This window comes from Cucurbita maxima, unplaced genomic scaffold (genome assembly GCF_002738345.1).
Source record: "Cucurbita maxima cultivar Rimu unplaced genomic scaffold, Cmax_1.0 Cma_Scf00023, whole genome shotgun sequence".
Taxonomy (NCBI): Eukaryota; Viridiplantae; Streptophyta; class Magnoliopsida; order Cucurbitales; family Cucurbitaceae; genus Cucurbita; species Cucurbita maxima.
This window is the reverse complement of record NW_019272039.1, coordinates 3,106,452-3,121,903: the sequence shown is the minus strand read 5'-3', so window position 1 is coordinate 3,121,903 and position 15,452 is coordinate 3,106,452. Positions and strand designations below refer to the sequence as shown.

General features: G+C 36.1%; 4 protein-coding genes across 5 annotated transcripts; all 4 read right to left on the bottom strand.

Annotated features, from left to right (window-relative positions):
- Positions 1 to 270: 270 nt before the first annotated feature.
- Positions 271 to 3,620, bottom strand: LOC111497212 (eukaryotic initiation factor 4A-I). 2 transcript variants are annotated; one of them, XM_023147933.1, is made up of 7 exons: positions 3,453 to 3,620; positions 3,318 to 3,366; positions 3,037 to 3,174; positions 1,486 to 1,719; positions 892 to 931; positions 706 to 803; positions 271 to 530 (listed from the first exon to the last, which is right to left on the bottom strand). In XM_023147933.1, exons 1-7 carry the CDS (start codon positions 3,509 to 3,511, stop codon positions 513 to 515), a joined length of 636 nt encoding a protein of 211 aa, XP_023003701.1. In that variant the 5' UTR covers positions 3,512 to 3,620; the 3' UTR covers positions 271 to 512. The 2 variants fall into 2 exon arrangements, with proteins under 2 accessions (XP_023003701.1, XP_023003700.1); XM_023147932.1 differs by having other exon boundaries at positions 3,260 to 3,366; positions 3,453 to 3,616.
- A 780-nt stretch (positions 3,621 to 4,400) lies between these two features.
- LOC111497034 (ethylene-responsive transcription factor ERF109-like) lies at positions 4,401 to 5,704 on the bottom strand. The gene has a single exon (XM_023147650.1). The coding sequence runs from the start codon at positions 5,652 to 5,654 to the stop codon at positions 5,028 to 5,030; it is 627 nt and encodes a 208-aa protein (XP_023003418.1). The 5' UTR covers positions 5,655 to 5,704; the 3' UTR covers positions 4,401 to 5,027.
- A 3,800-nt stretch (positions 5,705 to 9,504) lies between these two features.
- On the bottom strand, positions 9,505 to 10,826 carry LOC111496894 (heat shock factor protein HSF24-like). The gene is made up of 2 exons (XM_023147447.1): positions 10,571 to 10,826; positions 9,505 to 10,361 (listed from the first exon to the last, which is right to left on the bottom strand). The coding sequence occupies exons 1-2, from the start codon at positions 10,772 to 10,774 to the stop codon at positions 9,699 to 9,701; spliced, it is 867 nt and encodes a 288-aa protein (XP_023003215.1). The 5' UTR covers positions 10,775 to 10,826; the 3' UTR covers positions 9,505 to 9,698.
- A 3,035-nt stretch (positions 10,827 to 13,861) lies between these two features.
- Positions 13,862 to 15,081, bottom strand: LOC111496895. The gene is made up of 2 exons (XM_023147449.1): positions 14,332 to 15,081; positions 13,862 to 14,192 (listed from the first exon to the last, which is right to left on the bottom strand). Exons 1-2 carry the CDS (start codon positions 14,711 to 14,713, stop codon positions 14,116 to 14,118), a joined length of 459 nt encoding a protein of 152 aa, XP_023003217.1. The 5' UTR covers positions 14,714 to 15,081; the 3' UTR covers positions 13,862 to 14,115.
- Positions 15,082 to 15,452: the final 371 nt, after the last annotated feature.

Sequence of the window (15,452 nt, the reverse complement as noted above, 5' to 3'; positions counted from 1 at the left end):
TTATAAAAGTTGCAATTGTTGCAATATTTCTCTCACGAACTCAAATGCAATAAAGTCCAAATCTCATGGGATAATAGTATATGTTTCTTAAGGTGAGCATGCATGTCCCCTACCCATAATGTCTTCGATCAATTGGGTCCAGTTTTCTTCGCACCCCATTCGTGAAGGAAACAAGAAGATCCACGTTATTCCCACATAAATACTATTTCACAACCTAAGTTTTTCCTCTCGCTTAAAAGTCAGGCTTCTTTTCTTTTGAGAAGATGTTGGTTAATTTGAACCGAATTTGTGATATATAACATCCAAAAGAAAGTAACGACTAAAATGTTATATTACAAATTTTGTTCTTACAATTTATAACAACGAATGATCTGAAAACATAAGGTATCATTAATATGATCAATTGTTAGGCAAACACCTCCTTCGTTGATCAGATGACACAATTCAAGATCGTTGTGGTCTAACCGACAATCTCTACAAGCAAACCTTCAGTGTTGTCTTCAGATGCATTCTCATAAAATTTCAGAAATCTGCAATACGGTCTCTTTCCAACTTCAGCAGTTGTATAAAACCCAGAAGCAGTACTATGATTTGACTTTTTTTTGTTTAGTAATATTCAGGATCAATTATTTGGGAAACTGATATCCTTAGCAAAAATTTTATCCATCTAAAACACGTGAAGATCAAAGCAAGTAACAAACTTACGTTAATGGGCATCTCGGCAATAACAAGGCCACTACTTTCTTCAATGCTTTTGAGAGTTACCACTTCTCCCCCAACAACCATGTTGATTAAGATCCCATCTGGATATAAATGCAAAGGAAGTATGCATAAAGATTAACCTAATCCCTGCAGCTTATATCATAATCCATTGCAGTATAGAAGAATAACCTGAGGCCGAGCAGGTAGTCATGCGCCTCATATACGTTTCCTGCAATGAAAATCACCGTATGACGTTATGAATACACTTCATGTAAGTTTTTTAATATCTAAGTCTCTGCTATGAGATTGTTTAAGAAAGACCAGTAACACAAAGCAATAGGAAGAGTTGTACAATCATGCAACTTATTAATAGAAACTCATACCTACAACCACCGTTTTGAATGGTCGAATAATGATTTCAGATGCACATTAGAAGCAATACAAAGAGGATAAGAAATTCAGTAATATTGAGGCAAAAACGAAAGTGAAGCATCATTGATATATGGCATTTTGGAAGGCATTTTGGAAGTGATTTTGAGATGGTTAAAATCACTTTTTTTATATTCAAAATCACTCCCAAACATGTTTTTAATTATTCAAAATCAATTTATATGGAATAAAAATCGTGTTTAAAAGGGTAAAATTAAATACTAAGTTGATTTTGAATGATTAAAACTAAGCGTCAACATGACAGAAGTGATTTTTGAAATAAACACACTCAAGTTCTAATACAGATTTTTACAAATTATCAGCTCATATAATCCTGAAGTCCGAAAACTAAACCTTCTTTGTTGGTAGCTCATAATTTATCAAAACATGGGCAGAAAGAGGTGACTCCCCAGAAGCAAGAAGTGGAAGGCAAGCGTCTGTTACTACAATCATGTGAGATTTTTCACCATCTTCCTCAACCTCACATTTGTCATCTGATAGAGAACTGAGCTTTTGGCTCCACCTCGATGTTGTTTGCCGAAATGTCTCTAAAACCAGTGCACGGTCTGCTTCAGCAAGGTCACTGTACTGAATAAGACAAGCAATAAATGCAATACATCAATATAAGTCAAACAGCAAGTAATCTTGTCCATTCACAAAGTAACCACAGTATTGTGGCTACCCGATATGTATGCCAACATGAGTAACATATTGGCTTGAAGAAAGAAGACAAAATGTACTCGTTGTAAGGTTTAAAAAGGGGTAATTTTCCCTTGCAAAAAGAAGTAAAAACTAGTGCAAAAACTTGATCCTAAAACTGTAACAACCACAAAGTAAAAGTAAATGAACATACAACAGAAATAACAAATGGCTGCATACGGGGTCAAAATAATATAGCAGTATTCAAAAACTGTAGGATGGAGGATACTGAAAACGGTAAATTGTATAGGGTGATCTTATCATCAAACCAATTGATATTCAATCGACACTTCCCATCACTTAACAAAAAAAGAATTAAGACAAGTGGTGTATAGCCTAAATCATAAGTCGAATTCTCCAGAATTATAATTCAAAAGGATTTCATGATGATTCAAAGTTAGCTAGGATTTAACAGCTAAGTACTTTAAAAACTAAAAAAAGAATACTGAACTATTATAACCAACTCCTACATCACTACTATGTCGACAGGAGTTTAAGACAATAACAAACGTGTGATGATGTGAACTAAAATCATCAGTGGAAAAAAAAAAGGATGCTAATCTAGTGACTTAGGATCCAAACAACTAGAAGGATATTTAAAGATATGAGATAGAAGAAATACAAGATAAGCTAAGTATTTGAGATACTTGGAACCTCCTCACTCTTGAGCATACACTCTCAAGCCTAAACCATCTAAACAATTGCCTACCTCCATCCTTTTTCACTCTATTAATAACAAATCATCATAGCTACTCTAATTAATTACCAATATAGCTTAATGCCTTAATAATACTCCTAATTCTATCCTAAAAGCATTTCTATCATCTAGCTAGCACAATTAGGATTCATATTGATTAGTTTCATCAGTTGGTTTCCATTACCGATTGAAATTATTTACTACAGCCTGCTTCAGTATATTAATAATAGGGATTACCAGTGTACTGATGGCACTCTACCAGTTCAGGCATCTTATCCACAGAACTAGGATCCAGATTAACAATAAACCTATAGAACCGATCCTGTCCAAAGTAAAGACATGACTCATGATCAAATTGAATATCAATTGAGGTAAGTCGTTGCTTTGAGATCAAATTATTCATTCAGTGGCACAAAATGATGCATATATCCGGCTCAGGGTTGGGAATTTCTAGACGCATTTCACGAATTTCATATAGAAAAACTTTTATTGAGCAAAAATAACGATACCAAAGATGCCAAAGAGATGTATTGGAGGTTGGAGACAGCGGAGCAGACAGCATCGAGCTCGTCGCGAGAACTACAACACACAATCATCGGCAAGGACGGACGGCGACCGGCTACGTCCAACAAACCCACTAATGTTTCCTGCCAAATACACACCGTATAAAAGGAATAGAAAAAAAAAAAAAAAATTGACCGAGCAAAGCAAAACCCAACGAAAAATATCAACCAAACACAGGAATTGAAATCCAAAAAATGTGTGTGAGCGTAGATTGAGAGAAGAGGACCATCTTGAACTGGAGCCTGTCGACGGCAACATAGAAGTGGCGCTGGTGACTGAGAAAGCGAAACAAAATGGGGATCACTGGATATCGAAAGAAAGGTTTGTAAAATACAAAAGAGGGCGGCAGCAACAGCAATACCTGAAATGGGAAGATGGGTGAGAGGGAGGCGAGAAGGCTTCAATTCCATCAATTGCCATGGTCGCTGCACCGCTGCACAGCGCTCTCACCTGCCTGCTTCCGAGTTCGAGGGCTGAGGTCTTTCCTGAACACAAACCTCACGTGCTTCTCTTCTGCCTTGTGACTTGTGAGTTAAAATAAAATGGACAACCACAAGTTCTTTTCTTTTTTCTTTTTCCATCTTCCGCGTAAGCAAGTCGGAGTTAAATTTCTTTTCTTTTTTTTAATTAATTTTAGTGCGACATTTTTTTTTTAAATGGGATTAATGATATTTTTTATTTTCAAATTTTAGAAAGTACGTTGGTCTACTTTATAATTAGTATAAAAAGTAGAATGGTTACATTCATAGATTAAATTAGGAAAGGTTTTTTATTTTTACAATATAATGTAATACATTTTCAAAAATTTTCAACCACTAAAAAAATAAATATCTATGTAGTTGAATCATATTGGTATTGACAATATTTTAAATGTGTAAAAAGATGTTGCTATAAACTTATTAATCACAAAATATCTGACTTTGAGGAATCAACTTTCATACCTATTAAAGTGTTAATATGGTTTTGCGTGTTAGAGGCATTGATGTCAAGTTTGAAAGAGTGACCCTCCTAGTTATTGTTCATATTTAAAAGCATTGAAGAATGATCTATCTAACTTGGTTATGGCCAAGTGTTGTTAAGCAATTTTGGCCGTTAATATTATTATGCAGGGAAACACGTAGCTCAATTTAATATTATTATGCAGGTTCAGTAATGGAATACGAGCATTATGGGAGGCTAGAGCCCCTTGCTACTGCAGTTTGAATTGGATGTCATTCCAAACTAAAAGGGATAATTTGATTGTGGTTTGTTCAAGTTCAAATGTTCGATACTTATGTAGTGGACATAACCAATTCTCTAGTCGTTTTACATGAAAAATCTTTGACCAATTAGATTTAGTAAAATGATACGACATGGACTTCGCGTAATTTTGGCTTTTGACTCTGTCTTTTAAAACTGAATCCACAATGAAAAAGAACCAAGTCCAGTGCCACAGTTGACCCACACCTGAAATGTACAACAAAACATCTCGTAAAGCTGGGTGGTTCACCGCCGTCCACAACTAAATCCAGCCTGGACTATATAATATCTTTTTTTCCTTTTTTTGGCCTTGAATTCTATTATAACCTGCCGCAGTTCGTTGACTTGTTGGAGGGAAAAGAACATATATTCATTTTATTCCTTTTATAGATTGACAGTTCAACTGCAAGACTGATAGTGACGTAGCTGAGCTCATCCAAACACATGTTCTTAACTTAGAGCCCCAAATGCTCCCATCCTCTACATCTTCCTTGATTTTAGTTAACTAACATAGAGATGGAGATGCCTTGTATCATATATAAAAACGCAGAACAAGGCTGCCACATTTCGGATGCAGCCCTCCCTGTGGAGCTGTACCTCTATTTTTTCTAAAATAAAATAAAAAACTTAAATTAATTAATTAATTAATTAATTAATTAAGAAGCTTCCATATACGGAAGTATATAAAGAAGGGCCGTCATTCCTGGATTTCCAATTTGGGTTTCTCTTCCTGCTCTGTGGTTTGGTAATCTGAAGCAGGAAAGTTGAGCTTGGCCTTATCCCCACGGAACTCAATGGCAGCTCTGTCATAAGCCCTCGCCGCTTGCTCTGCTGTGTCGAAAGTGCCTAGCCACACTCTGGTGGCCCGTCTCGGGTCACGAATCTCGGCTGCCCATTTCCCCCAAGGCCTCTGCCTCACTCCCCTGAATGTCCTCTTCATCCTTCTCTTCTTATTGCCCACAATTATTTTCTTCTCTTCATCTTGATCTTTCTCCTCATCTTCTTCTACCGGCACAACATTTTGAATTTGATTGTGATTATGATTATGATTATAATTTCCGTCTTGGAAATAGTTGCATCCCAAGCAGCCAACAATCCGGCATACCTCGCACGTGTCGCCACTGGGAAACCAGAGTTCAATAGCTGGAAGCTGAGCGTCGTCAAAAGCTGCTAGAAGCTGGTACTGGGTGTGGGTTAGCCCAATTCTGCCGTCGCTGACCACGTGTGTCAGTGCCGAAACCATGATCGAATGCTCCTCTTCAACTGCTAATTTACACGTCGAATGAAACGGAACAGAATCCAAATCTCCGGAAGAACCAGACATCCGTTTTCTTGGAAAGTGTGAGAGCTGTAGTTGGAAGTGGAAAATGGTGAGTGAGTGAGTGAGGGCGAAGGGAGGCGAAGGAATTTGTATGTGTAAAGATTTTGGTGGAGAGTCTACGTGGCAGTTACACACGGTTTATACGACAGAAGGAGTGGAGGTCGGCACGTGGGGCAAATCCAAGACGGAATTTGGATTACAGAGTGGGATTCCAAGTTTGCCCAAACTGCGGAGAGGACACGTAGACCAGCTTCGTTGATGTGTGACGTTGGCAGCTCCAACCAAAGAAGTCTCACCACCTTTACAATTCTCGAGCCGGAACTCAATTTATTTCTGCTGTCGTGGCGCCTCCATGTCCTTTCTCTTTTCTACTTTATGGTACACGTGTAACTTCATCCTGCTTTCTCCTCTCTTCTGGTTCAATTACTACTTTGCCCTCACGTCAATTTTTTTGTTTTTTTTTTTTCAAATACTAATTTTAATTCATTATTTGTAACGTTAAAGAAGATTGGTGGTTAATTGAGTAATTTTGAGTTTATCTTTCTTAAGAATATTACCTCATTGAAAACTTTTAAGGTAAGAAAGATGAATATTCTGTGTAGCCTCATTTTTATAAAGAAAGATGGAAATTATAATTCCTATTACAATAATATAAATAAATAAATACTCATATGTGAAAGAATTGTAGGAAAGAGAAACATATTTACATTTTAAATTGAAGTGAACGTAGTTTTATTTTTCAAAATACAAACCTTAAGTCTAGACTGAGTCCCTACCAATATCAATAAGAATACACATCTTCTCGATTCTATTTCCATTTCTCATTCTTAACGCGGTGTATTAAAATAAAAAATGGAAAGATTTGATTGAAAGCACATTTGGTGTACTGTGTACCGTGTGCATAGGTGGGAATTAGGTTGGCATGGAGGAATGATAAGGCGCTGTCCCACACTCTCCAAGCCTAACTTTTTTCCTTTTTCTATCAATAACACAAACCCAACTCTCTTCAAATAGCAATTAATTTCTCTTTTCAAAAAACTCATGTTAGCAATTGCTTGGCCAATCATCCTTTTTTTCTGTCGATAAAAACTAAGATTATTTATGAAATTTTCAAACTATTTAGTTTTTGTATTCTAAATTTAAATCTATTTTATGCCTTTTTTTTTTCAAACAATTTTTGGGTTCAAAAAATTAAAAAAAAAAAGAAATTAGGATGATACTGGGTCATTGATGAGATTATAGCAATATTAATAATAATAATAATTTAGGATAATATTGCGTCACTGCTGAGAGAACGGTTGACGACTTGAAAAGAATTCAAACAAAAAAAGACGGCACTGTAGTTGTCCACACCACAACGACTTAGCAGCTGGCTGATACTGACACTCACAATTCAATGTCCTATCAAAATTCAAAACTTTACAAATTCAATTTTGTTCACACCTCTTTTTACTATTTTTCAAAATGTTTAATCTGAATTTTTATTTCTTTCATGCATCAACCAAATAACACAAACCCCACAGTCAGTCCAAGAAAAGAAAAATAAAAAATAAAAAAATAGAGCCATCAACTTAGGATAATTCATTTGAAATAAAACCAAAAGCCTATATTAAAGAGTTTTTATTAAATACTTTTTTTTTTTTCCGAGACAGCTCAAATATTAATTTATTCGTCCGAGCTTTTAAAATGTTTTTTTAATTATTTAATTTTGAAAAGGACTTCCTCTTTCACATTATGACATGTTTTTATTATGTGGTTGAAAGTGATGTAGGACGATCGTCGGCTAAACATCCATCCCATCGTTACTTTGTGCAAAAAGACAAAAAAATATATAATCACGTGCCAAAGCGCAGCCATTCCCACTACCCATTTCTATTTTATATCCTATCTGAAAATAGAATCACCAAAACATTTTCTTTTATAAACGTTTACAAAAACATCTTTTTTCCAAATTGTTTTATGATTATTGCAGGATGAACAGGGGAAGGAATGAATAAAAATTATTTTTCTATTTTCAACTTTTAAAGAATAATATTAATTTACCTTCCCAGATAATTTTATCAAATAAATAATTAGTAATTACTTAATGACTAAATAATTAACATATATTCTAATTACTTAATTAAATTGTTTAAAACTTGATTTGGTAGGCTAACGATCCACTTCTTCACGGACTTGGGCCATGGACCCTAACTCATTGACAGAGAAATAAATAAAAAGGACAAACACAGAAGGAAATCTAGGCCCAAAGTGTAATAGGACCCTTCTGGTCCACTGTTACATCAAATTCAACCTAAAAGAAAATTGAAGAAATAAGAGTGATAGTTTATAGTTTGTTCTTAATTCTTATAAAATGAATTTCATTCATTCACCGTCTTATTCTATCTTTAAGAGTTCGTTCCTGAGAGTAGGTTAGGTTAAGTTAGTTCGTTCAACCTAAACTCAACTTAGTAATTTAAATAGTTACTAAATACGGACGAAGAGTCATAATTTAAGTTTCACTTGAATCAGAGCTCAACTCATGTCTTTCAAAAAAAAAAAAAAAAAAGTAACATTTAACCTACTCTTACCTAAAATAAATCAACCTCCTCCGGGCTCAAATCTTGATAATTTTTTTTATAACATACTATTAATAATATTAAAGGCATGTTACTATTTAAATTAAAGTTCTATAGATTATATATTAAGAAACATGTGCGGTAACATTTAATATTTTTTGTTCGTATGATACATTTTGCTCACGTTTAGGTCTTTAAAAATTATAAATTTCATCAAACTCCACAAATATGCTCTACATTAATTAGAGAATAAAATTGATGAAGGCTAAAAAAAAAAAAAAAAGAAAAAAAAACTGGACTCAGGAAAGCTTTAAAAGGTCAAAAGGCTTATACTTACGTTCAGCTGACATCATCATCCCGTCACTGATGACCTAATTTAATGACGTCACTTCTGACTTTTTTTTAATTCTGCACCTTTTTTGCAGAAAATTCCTTCTCTCCTTGCTTATTTTCGCCTCTCGTAGCTCTCATTCTAAGAATCAAATGAATTTTCTTTCTTCGACAAAGTTGTAGTACTCTTCAAGCTGAACCCATAGACACCAAGATCGCGGTTTTTCATTAAAAAACGAGTAAGTTATTAGCGTTTGAAGTTCTGAGTTTGTTTGTTTTTTTTTTTTTCCAGAACTTACCGAGACATTTTTCCCTGTGCTCGGTTCTTCCGCCACTCACATCTCATGTCGTAGGCACTGATTGAGTTTTCTCCATTCACAAATCTTGTAGAGCTCTTCCACTAGAATCTAATGGGACCAAAACCGCATCGTTTGGTTAATGTTTGAAGAAAATATGAAAGGTCAAAGTTGTGGAAGAACCTTTTTTTTTTTTCCTTAATATAGTACCCCACTAAGTTGATCAATATAGTAATTACTTGCTTAATAACAAACTATAAAAATATAAGACACTTTTATATAATTTAATTTTAGTGATTAAATTGTAAACAAAAAAAAAATGAAAATTTAATCAATACTTATCAAAGTTGACCAAGGCTCTGATATTACATATACAGTCCTTGCGATAAAATTGAATCTCTAACGACTTCCTTAGAGAAGATTACAGAGCATCAGTCAATGCGTCCAATGTGGCGATTAGGGAGAAACAAGAACATTGCTTAATGTTTCACTTCAACAATGTTATTGAAATTGCTCAATAAACAATGGGTCCGCTCTCTAGGCGGACTGGATGAAGAACTAACTAGTAGTGACTTGACATGCTACTTTCAATCAAAATGTTTTTGATATTAGTTATAGAAGGTGTGGATAAGGAGGGGATACATCCATGAAAGGAACAACAAGACAAGGTACGAGAATAAAAGATGTGGTTTTTGATAACATAACAAAGATTTTGAAGGTAAAATAGATGGGACACCCATTTACCTTTCATCATCTCCACCCTTCTTACATTTTGATCTCTACAAACTGCTACTTAGAAGTAGTAGTTATTATATTATTATTATTATATTATTATTATTACTGGTACCAAACGCCCTCTCTCCTCAGTTGCCGGCATCGCTGGTTGTCGCCAATGCCTCCTCCATCTCAGCCGTCTTCATCACTTTCGCCTCCGGTTCGTTGCTGCACTCCTCCACTTTCTGCTCCTCTTCTCTTTTGGTCTTATTCTTATCATTATTCTTCTCTTTCTTCCCTCCTTTCAGCCAAACCCCAAACAGTTTCAGATCACCTGCACTCTCTTCCTCCATCTTCTCCCGGTTCACTTTCAGATCTGCACCCTTGTTGTTGCTGTTGTTGTTCTCCACTTTCTTCACGATGTTGTCGATCAGTTCCGGCGCCACCTTCAAATCGTCAGTCATAAAAGCCACGAGGTGGTTGCACTTCTCTTTAGCTTTCGCTAATTCAAGGTTCAGCATCTCGTTCTCCTTCCTTAATTTGTTGTTCTCATCGGTCAGATCCGCGAGTTGCGCCATTGTTTCCAAGTCCACAATACCTGGATTCTTCGAATCCGGTGAGGAACTCGAAGTGGATCCGATTTCCTCCCCGGAGTAGTAGGACGGGGAAGAGTTGCCTCCCTCGCTGGATTTGGATCGATGGCATCTGTGCGACGACTTCCGGCGACGGATTTTGGACAGGAGTTCGTTCTGACCCCGACGGAAGTTGTTGTTGGTGAATTCCCATTTGTCAGGCACGATTTTCCGAAAGCCCTAATCACAAACAAAAAAGAATTAAAAGCTTTTGAATAAATGTGTTCTCATCCGCGTGAAAAGACATTTATAACCCTCCACTCCTCCAGGTGGGATGGAAAAACAAAAGCATGTATTATTATTATTGTTGCTATTATTATGTTATGCTTGAATTTGAAATGTTGATAAGAAATGAAATGTTTGTAGAGAAATAGAGAGTGAGGGGTTACGTAAGTATTAAGCTGACGGACAAAGCTAGAGAAATTGTTGTGCTTGAAATAGTTGGGCAGCAAATCTGAAGCGAACTCGGAAGTCTTCCATACGATGAAAGTTGATCCAGTTTCATTCCAGGAAACGATGTCGTCGGTGGCAGGATCGTCGACGAGCTGGTAGGCCTTCACCAGAAAGGGCGCGGGATGCGAGATGTGAGCCATGGATGAAGCTGTATTAGATGATGGTTAGATTGTAAGAGAAGAAAGAAGAGCGGTGAGGAGTTCCCAAGCTTGGAACCTCAACCCCTTTATAAAGAAGAAGAAGAGGAGAATGACATTAGAGATAAGAAGGGTAGAATAACTACACCCGGAAGTAATAACCCAAGCTTGGAACCTGGTTCGAACCTTCTAATCCGTTTCCTTCTTTTCTGTCTTTTTTATTTATTTTTTTAATTCTAATTTTGGAGGGGAGGCGTGTTATGTGTTATGCTATGAGTTTTTCACCCTCGGGAATTTAAATGTGAACGGGTTGCCTTTTATATATTTATTTGTATTTATCTATTTCTTTTTACAAAACAAAAGGGAATGAATGAGCAGCATCGCCAACGCCTTGCCGTGAAAACAGAGGAGCGTTACATGTTTATTTATTTTTTTCTCCATCTGGGGTTTGTTGAGAAGATGAGGTTGAGGGGGGCAAACACGTAATTTGCATAGAACAAGAGTATGAAGGGGTTTTGAGAGGGGTATTGCATTGCTTAATCCGTGTGGGTGGGGGGGAAAAAGGCATGAGAAGGCTCCTCATTTTGTTGTTTTGTTCTTAAAAAAAAAGGAGGAGAAAGAAGGCTTGAATTGGAAAGCCGTTGAGATAAATAAAAGAGTGCATAAAAAGGTAGCGTAGATGGTGCGTCGTAATTAGACGTTCAATCTGTGTTGTCCATACAGTTTACAAGCATGCCGAAGGGGGTGAGGGTGCGGAGGTTTTCCCTCCCTTTCCCTCCTTTTCCCCCCCTTCTCCCCTTAACCCATTCAAATATGGCGCTGTTTTCCCTATTTTTGGCTTCACATCTGTCAAACAGGCTGCTCCGTAACCGTATAACCACATAATATGGTTGCCTTTCTGTCACCCTAAATTGTAATCCCATATTTTCCATCCTCTCTTCTTTGTCATTTCCTTCACACAAAATATGGAAACCCTCCCCTTTTTGTATTATTCACTCTTATCGACTCACATATTCATCCCTATAATAACACTATACTTTAATTACTCTCTCTAATACACTTACATATTCATCCCTACAATAACACTATACTTTAATTAAGTTAACAATATGTAACCTTTCAATTATGGGACTTCAATCTTTATAATGTCATTTTCTTCTGCCTAAAATGGATAATTAACTCCTTTAATAATTTATGCAAAACTTTATCAAAAATTACACCACATTCAAACCTATCTTACCCTCTCATCCTAATAAATAAGTACTTGTCACCCTACTACTGCATCTCATTCATAGTCATTCTTACACTAACCCATAATTGTTATTATTTAATAACATCTTTCGCTTCTTCAAATTTATTGACCGTTATAAATGAAGAAAATGTTTGGAATCTAGGTGAATAACCGAATATACCATTATTGAGCGAATCTAAGTTTCAGGTGCCGTTACATAATTAAAGATAGCAAATCTTATCAAGAACGACAAAAAAGATGTCAATGACGTAAGCGGAAATTGGAATTACCCCCTTTCCTCTTTTGGAAATGGATGGAGTGTTGTTGTCGCGGTGTTGATTAGAATGACGTAACTTAGTAACGTATGTTTTGATTACGAGATATATGATTTCGTACAGTACGGTACATTTAATTACGAGATACATAACTTTGTAAGGTAGGTAGGTAGATTTTGCACTCTCTTTCGTTAATTTGTTTGGGAAACAAAATCATTACATACGTTACGTATATTTCTTTGTCAACTTTTTGTAGTACGACATGGTACGCGAGATTAAACCATAAATTTGGAGATAATATTTTGTGTCTTACCTACTAATTAACAAATTTGGTTAGCTTAATAATAATTAATAATTACTTTTTAAAATTAATTATTGAAACGAGTAAATATTAGACAATGATATAATCATTTATTTAGAGAGATGGAATGAATTGAATACAAGTTAGAAGATTTAGTTGAAGACGGATTACAAGCATTACACCTTATAATTCAATTCTTCACCGTAATTGGGCTTTCCATATAATTCAATTCTCCCTATAATTGGGCTTTCCATATCATTCAATTCTTCCTATAATTGGGCTTTCCATATAATTCAATTCTTCCGTGTAATTGGGCTTTCCATCTAACTGGGCTTCCCTTATAATTCAATTTTTTCCTATAATTGGGCTTTCCATCTAACTGGGCTTCCCTTATAATTCAATTCTTTCCTATAATTGGGCTTTCCATCTAACTGGGCTTCCCTTATAATTCAATTCTTTCCTATAATTGGGCTTTCCATCTAACTGGGCTTCCCTTATAATTCAATTCTTTCCTATAATTGGGCTTTCCATCAAGGCCCCATTAATTAATAGTCTGCCACCCCTTCTCCAACCTTATAAGCCATCTGCTTCCATGAATCTCATCCACATATCTTAATCTAATTTAATTTAATTTTTTATGATTACATCAAAATCAGCTTATGAAAATCGAAATACAAACACTACACAATCCCAAATTACATGTGAACCAAACTATTTGTCGACTAATTTTTTTTTTTATTATTTTTATTTGTTGTCGTTCAATTTTGTATCAATGGAACTCTAAATTTTTAAAATTTTTTATTTTGTGAGGTGAATCACAAATTTGATATTCAAAAAAAAAATATTAGATATAAATTTGAATTTTATGTCTATCAAAAGTGTAAAATTTGAAGTTATTTTATAAATGATATTTGTGAGTATAAAATATTTTTAAGAGACGGAAGAGACCCAAAACTAAATTTTGAAGAACAAAATTGTAAATAATTGAGATTACATAGATTGATTTAATCTAAGGTATTAAAAAGTCATTGGCTTCCATAACATGCAAACACGAGCATTACTTTAAGAATAAAGCATCTATTTGTTTTGTTAACGACCAAAGTTGAATGTTCCATTTCCACATCATTTCTTTTCATAGCCCACTAAAACTAATCCACCATGAGTATGGTTGTAATACTAATAAATTATTAATTAATAAAAAACAACTAAACAATTTTAGACGTAGCCTTCAATTCCTAGAGATCATATGAAGACACAAACATCAGAAACACATCTCATCAACATGAAGAAGGAAGGCGTGGAAGATACAACCAGCTTCCACCCAATTCTTCCAATTTAATAAATCTGACATTGGAGTGCCTTCCACAACAGAATTTCGGAACACACAGAATTCAAGAAACGAACAACTTGGGTAATTCAGGATTCAATCTAAATGTGTATGTATTGATTAGAATTTATAGTCAAGTCAAAAACGGAAGTTTGACGGGAAAAATAAAAAACATAATGCAAATTTGGAGTTGAAATTGATTAGGAAGAATTAATACTGCCGTACTGAACAAGCAACAACCTGCGCCCATTGTTTCAGCCTTGCTTTCACCGTCTGCGGATTCTCCCCTGAAAACCCAGTTCCAAATTTCCAAAGCATCCAATCAGAACAAGAAAAACCAAAATCAAAACAATAAGATTCATATAATTTTCTCTATTCAATTTCATTAGAGGTTGTAAAAAAAAAAAAAAAAGGGAGGTAACATACCGTGGCTGATTATGGCGGCGGGGCTGCTCTGGGCGGATGGAGAAACAGAGCCGGACCCAGGGGAAGAACAGAGAGACGCCGACGAATTGGAGAGAGAGTGATTGTAGTTCTTATTGACGGCCTGGTAAAAGCTCAACGCCGGCAAAGTTTCACAAAGTCGAGGGTCCACCTCTGGCGAGTTGAATCCGAAACCCAACTCCACGCAGGCTTTGAGTTCTTCGAGGTCGTCGTCGGTCACGCTCTTGCTCCGCCGCATCTTGCTCTGGGCTTTGCGACGGAGCCAGGCATCCTCACGGTCGGCGTCAGGCGACCATGACAGCTGCTTGTAGAGTGGGAAAGGCCGAGCGATTGGCGGCTTACGTTGGTCGGCAGATCCCGACATGAAAGCACCGCCGGGGGTCCGGAGACCTCGCCGGAGTTGGATAATAGATGTAATTATGAGGGGATTGTTAAGAGAGTGGATAAAAGGAGGAATAAAGGGTGGGTCGGGTAGGGGGGTAGTGGCGGTGGGCCAGAGGGGAAAGACTTGCAACTTTAATATGGCTGGTCCTCGTCAAGCTGACCTGTCGTCGTGCTTCTATCTTTTTTCCCCAAGTTTGGTTCGTCATGTTAGAATTCCCTTTGTTTGCCGCCAAAGAGTGTGTGAATTTGAACTTTGATAAACTTCACCCCAAATCACCTGCGAAATCTCTGCAGAATCAACAGCAAAACGATTAGAGGAATTTGGCAATGATTATTGCTGCTAACACGCTTACCATTTTTGTTCTGTTTTGGTGCGTGGGGTTTATTTATTACCCCCCTTCAAATACAAATTTGAAATCTAAATTTGGAAAGTTGAGCAATTCATCAACTTCTCAGATTTGTCAAAATTAACAATTTACCACATGCTATGATTGAATTCCATGTTTATATTTTTTTAGTTTTCGGGGTGTTTGTATATTAGTTCGATGTGTACGATTAAGATGCGTAAGGTTGGCCACCAAACAGTTGGAAAATATAGGGAAACGAAATTGAATATCAGACCAATCAGGAAGACGGGGGTTACTTTCAGAAAGAAGAAGAAAAAAAAAAAGATTTTTCTTTTTTGGTGAGTAAATCTGAATGGGTGGCAAAAGCTGCTT